The following is an 8930-nucleotide window of genomic DNA, read 5'->3' as shown; positions in this document are numbered from 1 at the left end:
GTATTTTAATAAACGCAATAACTGTATGGAAGAATTAGCACGAGGTCAGAAGATCTGAGTTCCCAATCATGCTTCAAAACACTTTTCAGACAGAGTTCAAGCACAAGCTAAAGGCAATTTAGATACAAACCCTCCTACCGACATCAATTAATATCTGATTAAGCCTCTCTGCTGTATGCCCTTGAGGAACTCTTTTATTTCCTCAGTCTCACACTCTCACATATGAGAATACAGATACTTACTGGAAAAGGCATGTTGAGCTTTGTCTCAAGGCTACAAGCGTGGCCATACGAAGGAGACAAAAGAAGTACAGGTTTCCACTTACTAAGTTTCCCATTCTGAGACTTCCCTACAGTGCAAGGCAGAACTTGCTGCCTTGGTGCAGTTTAAGCCCTCCGTGTTTTTAGCTGAAAACTGTTGCAAATGAGATGAGCTCTGTGTTGAGAAGTGCTCTCCTTTCGCATGCAAATGCATGGGAAACTGCATGCCTGGAAGGGCATTACATCACCGAATATTTGTTGGCTGCTGACACCAAACAAACAAACAAGTAAATGATTAAGAAATGCAGAAGCTCATCAATATCCGTAATAAGAGCTCCTAAGAATCACAGAATGGTTTGGGTGGGAAGGAACCTCAAAGGTCAAAGATAAGCTAACTGTCCTTTAGATGATATGACCTAGGGAATTTATTAAGGATGGCAGCTTTGCCACACCCTAGCATCCATTGAGTTTGTTATCCCCACATGCAGTTTGGCACAGGGCAGTCTTGCATGGACATCGGTCTCCCCCATGCTGTCCATATAGTGACAAAAAGAAGGGGCACACAAGGACATACAGATATGACATTTCTGTAATTATGTCACTAAGACAAGATGCTATTGTCAAGATCGACTTGTACAGAAATCAGCCTGCATCCTGCCATTGGAACGTAACACCTTCCTTTTACTCACACACACAGTAAGATGCACATGGTTTTTCTAAGGGGCTGGGGCTATGTCAATACCAATTCACTGAAAGGGAGATACAGGAAGGCAGAGAAGCTGTAGAAGTGTAAAGCTTTTATCTGTCTCTGTCTCTCAGGACTGTAATTGAATCTAAACTCAGCAGCGGGGCCTGCTTTACACACATCAGCAAAGCTCCATTTAAGCATGTGGATTGCACTGATTTAGGCGACCTGTGGCTCTGTCCCGAAATGAGCAGAAGTGAAGGAAGGCAGTGCTGCTGCTAGACAAGCTGCTATTGAAAAATCAGACCCAGCCCCATAAGTATCCACTGTTCTTCAGTTTCAGAAGTGCGTTACCACACTCAGGTTGGGGCAATGTTGCTATGACCAAACACATGCATGAGTGACTGCAGTAGCCACAGAGGAGAAATCCCCTAAAGAATATTTCTAATAAATTTACCATCACTTAGAAGGTTAAAAAAAAAAAAAAAATCTTTGGCAAAACTGAAAACTGAAGCTGTAACATGACAGGGGATGCTGATGAAGTGATAATTAGAGAAATTGCACAATCGTCAGTCACAAGGTTCAGCACTCAAAAGTGTCAAAGAAGCAAAAGGCCATGAAGTCATTTTGAAGAACTCACTCAAAAGCTAGCAAAGTCAGCCTGCTTTGAACATGGCACATCCCTCTGGAATGCTTTTATGCTGTTATTATGGAAATCTGTAAATACTGCCAAATGATAAGCTGTGCTCTTTGCCATTTCTTCCCAAAGCAATTCCTGTGACCTTCAGTCCTACACCATTCCTGGCTCATCAGAGTACCTCCAGTTCATACCACATCTCCCAGCAATAGTTTCTGTCCATCTCACTTTTGGAGGCACTCACGGACAAGGGAAATAAGGCAGACGTTACTCCCTGCACCACCAAAAGTGAAGGAGCTCAGCTTTTGGCTGAACTACAGTGAATCTTCTTCCCTGGACATACTTAAGACCTGACGGAACACTTCCCCATACAATCTACTGTGGGAAATCTGCTATAGTAGGGGGTGGGACTAGATAGATCTCCACAGGTCACTTCCATTCCCTACAGTTCTGTGATTCTGCAAACCGGAAAACCCAGTCTGCTATTGCAAAGCCCTATTGGGATGACCATGGGGACAAGATATTACTCCATGACAGAATATCTGGCGGTGCTGTGAAAAACGGCCGGCCAAGGCAGAGAGGCAGGCCTCGAGGGCAGCAGCATCCCCAAGGAATGTACTGAAATGTATTTACAGCTCTGCTTGCATGCATTAATCCTGTTCGCTTCCAATTCAGCACCAACCACGCCGCACCCGATGTGCTGCAGAAGGGCACACACAGCCCTATGCACATGTCCCACAGCAGCAGCACTGCATGCACGCCTCTCCTCCCCCCCCCCCCCCCTCCTCCGCGCTGCTGCCAGACAAAGGCGCGGAGCTTCCCTTCTCGTCGTCATCCCTGCACACTCTACGTACGCATATCTCCGTTTATTGCCCGGCGCCGTAAACACAAAACGCAGAGCCTCCTGTTCACCCCACCCATCACCAATCGCCCCACGATGCTGCTCTTAAGGCTGCTGGGGACCCGCTGCCGGCGTGCCGATGAGGAAAGCGGGTGCTGCGGCGCGGGGAGGGACTGGACCCGCGTTCACGGCGCGGTGCCCTGGCAGCAGCCCGGGAGCGGCCACGCAACGGCCGGGTCCATTGTCTGCGGGGCTGGCGCGGAGAGCACGGCTCTCCTTTGCGGCAGGGCTGCAAGGGCAGCGATGGGCTTTATTCTTTCCCTTGTGGCGCGGTTGCAAAGGAGGTCGGGGAGAGAGAGGGGGAAGTAGCCGCAGCTCTTAAAGCCCGGAGGGTTTCTTGTTTTCCTTCGAAATGAGGAAATCCGCGTAACGCAACCGGCCGGCTGACATTGCTCAACGGGAAGGAAAGGAGCAAAAGCACCGCAAAACCTACTGCACGGCCGCTGCCCGCTTTGCCCCTGCCCCATGCCCTGTCCCTGCCCGGGAGCCGCACGTCCCCGCCCCAGGCGCGTCCCGCTCCGGGTCCCTGTGTCGGTGGGGGGAGGAGGCCGGGAGCCGCGACAGCCCCCCGGGGCGCCTCCATCGGGCCAGGGCGGTTTTGGGGTGTGCGTGTGCGTATGTGTGTGTGTGCCTGTAGCTGTGTGAGCGTGGAGAGGGAGGGTTGGGCGGCGAAGGGGGGGGGAAGGAGGAAGTGGGTGAGTGGGGAAGGAGTTAAAAAAAAAAAAAAAAAAAAAAAGAAGAGACACAGAAAAGGGCGGAAAGCGGCAAAAAAAAAAAAAAAAAAAAAAAAAGTGTGACATCACCGTGCGATTTGCATAGGCGCGGGGATAAAACCGCCCCGCCAGCGAGCCCTCTGTACATTGGTGTGCGGAGCGGCGGCAGCAGCGAGCGGCAGGGCTGAGCATCACCGCGCGGCGACACCGGTGGGTCCGCCGGCCCCAGCGCGGGTCCGCCCGGTGCCCCCCGAGGCAGGGGGGATGAGGGCAGGGCAGGGCCAGGGTGGGGGCATGTTGGCCGAGGGGGGGGGCGGGCGGGCGGGTTATTGTCTTGGGGGGGGTGAGGGGGCTATTGTCTGAGAGCTGTGGGGCGGCGGCCGGCCGGGAGCGGGAGGGCGGCTTTGTTGCCGGCCGGGCGCTTCGGTTTGAAATATTTTTCTTTCCCTTTTTTTCTTTTTTTCTTCTTTTTTTTTTTTTTTTTTTTCATCGGGGTGAAAATGCGGGCGCTGCCCCTCTATTGTGAGTGCACATATTGAGGGCTGCCACCGGGTTGTGGGCTCAGATGCTGGATGAAATTTCGGCTTTTTCCCTTAAAAAATAAATAATTATATGTGTATGTGTGTATATATGTATATACATGTATGTATACATATTTAATTACCCGCCGTGATTTCGGCGTGCGTGGAGCTTTCGGCTCCCGAGGCGGAGCCCCGCTGCAGTCGGAGCCGCCGTGCGGCGTCGCTGCCGCCTCGATGCGGCGGGCGCGGCCGCTCTGCTGCCGGGGGGTGTGGGGGTGTGCGGGGGGGGGCCGGGAGCTGTGCCTGGGATAACGGGCTGTTCCCTCCCGTTGTGCGCTCAGAGCCACCTGCCAACATGTCCGACAAGCCCGACATGGCCGAGATCGAGAAATTTGACAAGTCCAAACTGAAGAAGACAGAGACGCAAGAGAAAAACCCGCTGCCTTCAAAAGAAAGTGAGTGTAGGGGGACGGGAGGGGGTGGGGGGGGGAGGGAGGGCGATGGGCGGGAGGGGACGAGGCGGGAGGAGACAAAGAGGGGCGGCGGGGCCAGGGGGTGGCGGGGCTGCAGCCCGCAGCCGGCACGCAACGCTCGGTGCCTCCTTTGTGGCGCATCCGTGCTTACAATTCATACACGTAGTGCTTTGGATGCGCGTTTGAGGCTTTTTGATCTTTATTTCTCCTTTTAAAAAAATTTTTTTTTTTTCTTTTTTTTTTTCCCTTTTTAGCGATTGAACAGGAGAAGCAAGCGGGTGAATCGTAATGAAATCTGCCCTTCCAAATTATGCACTGTACATTCCACAAGCATTGCCTTCTTATTTTACTTCTTTTAGCTGTTTAACTTTGTAAAATGCAAAGAGGTTGGATAAAGTTTAAAAATGACTGTACTGCCCCTTTCACATCAAAAGAATAGAGAGAACTACTGACAATGAATGAAGGCGCTGCCTTTCCCTCTGCCTGTCTGGCTTTGGTCCTGGTGGCATGAAAGAGCTTGCATGTTGATGGAAGAAGAACTTGGGTGGGACTACAGTAACTAGAGTAACACACGAATAAATGCAAAGCTGTACCAAGGTCCTGCGAGCTGTAAAATGCAGTTAATCGAGTGCCATTTTTTTTTTTTTTTTTTTTTTTTTTTTTTTTGGTTCAAATGATTTTAATTATTGGAATGCACAATTTTTTTAATATGCAAATAAAATGTTTTAAAACCTGGATGGTATTTCTGTCCTCTGTCTGGAGAAGCGTATCAAAGGAATGTGAAGCGTAAGAGCCAGTGCTGAGGATGCTAGGAAGCCTCTGGAGATGATCCAAACCTCCATCGCCATTCTCAGGTTTTGAGACGTGCTCTCAGCAATAGATGTGTTTGCGTCCCTTGAAGCTTGCTCTTAGAGCATCACATTTAAACACTGCATGTCTTAAAATTGGTTATCATGTGAGTACATCACTTTAAATACGACTTTACTATTTATGTAGAGATTTGTTGAAAAGCAAAAAATTTGGTTAATTTCTTTTTTTTTTTTTTTTTTTTTTTTTTGCCTTGCCCCACCCATAGCGTAGCACTGTTGGTAAGAACCTTTCTGTATTGCTGCACAGATTCAATCTCAGTTGTATGAATTGATAGCAGGTTTAATAAATAGGACTCATTCTGCTTAACAGTATCTAATAAATTTTCGTTCCAAGACTGTTAGCTATTTAATATTCTAAAGCTGTTGTAGTGGGTGGTGTCCTATGCCAACTAAAATCATTTTACTAAGATGTTGATGGTGCTTTAAACTCTTCTATGTTCTCTTAATGACTATTTGATCCTAAGAATTGATACAGAAGAATATAAAATTACAGCTTCCTCCTAATTAATTGAAAATTAATCATTTGCGTGCAAAAGTAACTTAAAATCAGATTATGATACATTCCATCTGTGACTAGCAGCCCTACATATCGCTGGTTTATGATGGTTCATTCAGTCCTGGGATAATTTTTGTTTGTTTTTACCTCAAATAACAGTGGGTAAAATATCTCACACTCTCACAGAGAGGTTAGTGAGAGTAGTCATGATACAGCCCATAAAGGACAAAGATGTCAGGCCTGCAGCAGTGTGGTGAGCACGATTCTGGAGTGCCTTGGTTGTCTCCTCAGGCTCAGCCTGCGTTTGTTTCAACTGTTTCCTATAAAGCAACACTGAGTTAAGTTTGGGTTCGCTAAGGCTGCTGATGGTAGGTTTAAGGAGGTGGCATAAATGTGGGGATCTAAGCAGAGCAACCAGCTTTGTCCTTGAGTGAGGAATGGTGTATGGTGGAGGGAGCAGCCCTGGAGTCCTGTGTATGTGCAGTCCCAGCCCCAAGGACAGAGAACTTTCAGAACCGTGTGTTTGGTGGTAAGCTGAGATTCAGGCCTGAGAAGTTTTCATGCAGTCCATGGGAAGATTTTGAAGACTTGATGGCGTAGGGAGCTCACAGTAGTTCAAGCGGATGAGCTGAGGAAAAAAAGCAAACCATTTCTTGTGATGGTAAATGTATTAAGCTTTTATTCCCTGTGTACAGTGGGAAAGGCACAGGAAACTTCTAAGTTGAGTTTCTGAAAAGTCAATTAAACGGTCAACATGCAGCTACTGATGGTAATCAGGTAGCACAGGAAATAGCATGACTAACCTCAGAAGCATACGGCACAGGCTGTACGTGCTCAATAGCGGCAAGCACTCACTCACTGCGGATTCACCTATGCGAAGGAAACCAAAGCAGCACATTTCCAAAAGAGGAAAAGCAGTAGATACGCATAGCTCTGGGTGAGTGAATGAAAGTGTGTGCTGTAGATTGGTGTGGTTGGATAACAAGGTGGGAGATCTTCAAGTGTGAATATTAAAATGACAGGGGTGGCCAAAGGGTACCACCAGCCACTATGTGGTCAAATTAAGGGGTGGCTGGAGCAATCAGAATCGTAGAATCACCAAGGTTGGAAAAATCCTCCAAGACCATCTAGTCTAACCATACCACCAATATTGCTAATTACTAAGCCATGTTCCTTAGCCTTGTTCAGCTCTTCTCATAGCTTCAGAGGAGATGGCCAATGCTCTACAGGTTCTGCGCAGGTAGGTTGGTCATGAAAAGGAGTCATTTGAAAGAGAAAAGCGTGTCTGCTTTCTGATCTCAGCAGCCGTGCAGTCTCATTCTCCAGCCCTGTGAGTCCCAGGCTAATGTGCTCCCCGCCCCCAACACCAGGCTGCTCTTTGCCCTGCAGCTGAGGAGCGATTTTCTGTTTCCTGAACCTCCAAAGATACTATTAACTCTGCATACATTGCACAGACAGCAGATACTAACAGTATCCAAAATAGATCCCTGTGGTACTAAAATTAATTAAAGAAATGTTGAGACTTTAACGCAAGCATTTTGGTCTCCTAGACTATTTTTGTGCAGTGCTGAATGTGTGATAAAACACACTTCCCCCTAGTAACCCTTTACTTCCCTAGAAACAGTGTAGAAACGAGCAGTTCCCATTGTGTATTGTATCACATACGGCTGCTGCATACAGCTGCTGAAGGAAACAATTCCATTAATACAGAGCTATGCGCCAGTGCACGCATCATATCGAACACACTGAGAATGCAGTGTGCAGTGCAACGATTCCATAGGGCCAACACCAAAAGGGGTGTGAAGACATAAAAAATGTAGCAGCTGCTTATTCGTTGGTCGGCAGTAGGATGACTATGCAAAGCAACCTATGATGGGCTGGGAGAGCCGCCCGCCATCGGATCATTTGATGTCGCAGCTTTGTGCATTTTCAATTCAACAGGCAGGGTGGCTGAATTGTAAATAAAAAGGGACTATTTTGTTAATTTGTAGACAGGCAATTCCAGGCGGTATCTCACTATTATTTGCACACTGTCTGACAGATTAATTTGCTATTGTCCCTGTGATATGATTTCTTAAAAAGCCCTGTTCTTTACTATGCCCCTCTTTCAAAATTCTGTGACTTCTGCCAAGAAAGGGCTCATTCTTCTGTTTTCAGCAGAGCAGTTCACGTTCATGGCTTGAATTTCAGCAGTGCTTTTACCAGGTTTTAAAATGATGTCAGACTCCTCTCTGACTTTTTCTTCTTCCTGCCTAGAAAAAAGACACTTTTTTTTTTTCATTGTGGGTTCTGAGAGATGATTATTTTGCCTTCGGGTTAATAAGCTTTCAGCATGTTGGGAGAACTGCGAAGATACGTTTTTTTTATCTTGCTTCCCCAATCACGAGGACTAAGATATTCCTTTTTTCCTTGTAATCAAAAGCTGAGGTTCTCGGGAGATTTTTCAGTCTCCTGGAGCCTCGGCTTTATGAAAGCTGTCAAGCATGATGAGATCCATGCAATGTAATGAGAATTGGCAACTGGGAGAGTCTCCAACCACTGCTCCCTCACAATGAAAGGATTCTGATTGCAAAGCAGAGTAAAATCTATAGCATTTTTTTCAGGCCATTATAAGGAAAGAATAGCAAGGTGAGACTGTAAAAACCACATCTTTTTTAATTATTATAATTTTAACTTCAGAAATCCTATGGCTCCAGATTTTCTGATAGCTCTGGATTTATCCTTTACCTAACATCAATTTTTCATTCACAAGTATTTTGCAAATGAATGGATGTATTCACTTTAAATTAAATGTTTCCAGCATTTGAATTGTCCCCAAATGTTCACAATGCTTTCAATCAGAAGAGTGCCTTGAACAAAAAATGCATCACTATGTTGATCAAAGACTTCTTGGTGATGAAGGAAGTTTTCCCACTGTAATCATTTCACATAGAATCATAGAATCATTAAGGTTGGAAAAGACAACCAACATCATCTAGTCCAACCATCGACCCATCTTTGGCATAGGGCCCAGGGCTTGAAAAACAATCTCATGTGGCTTTGTAAACATAACATGTTTGATGAATAGACCTTTGCAGTGACCTTTGTTTGCATAATAATTACGAATTTTCAGTATGCTCACAAAATGGCTACAGATGTGCTGGAAAATTAAGAAAAAAGAGAGAGAGAAACAAGAAAAGGAATGCATTTTCATGTTCTGTAATATTTATCATAATAATAATTTATTTATCGCTACTATTTTCTGGTGTTTTGAAGCTGGAGCAGCAGCATTCAGTTCTCTAAAATAAGAGAGCTGAACTCACTGCAATCAACTTCCTGCTAGACTTAAAGGACGAAATCAGGCTCCCAGACGGCTCAAATCTCACCTAAGGTTTT

At 46.2% G+C, this 8930-nt stretch overlaps 1 protein-coding gene across 1 annotated transcript; it reads left to right on the top strand.

Annotated features, from left to right (window-relative positions):
• Positions 1 to 3402: 3402 nt before the first annotated feature.
• Positions 3403 to 4922, top strand: TMSB4X (thymosin beta 4 X-linked). Its single transcript, XM_048945944.1, has 3 exons — positions 3403 to 3406; positions 4059 to 4172; positions 4445 to 4922. Exons 2-3 carry the CDS (start codon positions 4073 to 4075, stop codon positions 4477 to 4479), a joined length of 135 nt encoding a protein of 44 aa, XP_048801901.1. The 5' UTR covers positions 3403 to 3406; positions 4059 to 4072; the 3' UTR covers positions 4480 to 4922.
• The last annotated feature ends 4008 nt before the right edge of the window (positions 4923 to 8930 follow it).

The sequence above is a fragment of the Lagopus muta genome, chromosome 1, assembly GCF_023343835.1.
Source record: "Lagopus muta isolate bLagMut1 chromosome 1, bLagMut1 primary, whole genome shotgun sequence".
Taxonomy (NCBI): domain Eukaryota; kingdom Metazoa; phylum Chordata; class Aves; order Galliformes; family Phasianidae; genus Lagopus; species Lagopus muta.
The sequence above is the reverse complement of the archived record's forward strand: the minus strand, read 5'-3'. Positions and strand labels throughout refer to the sequence as shown.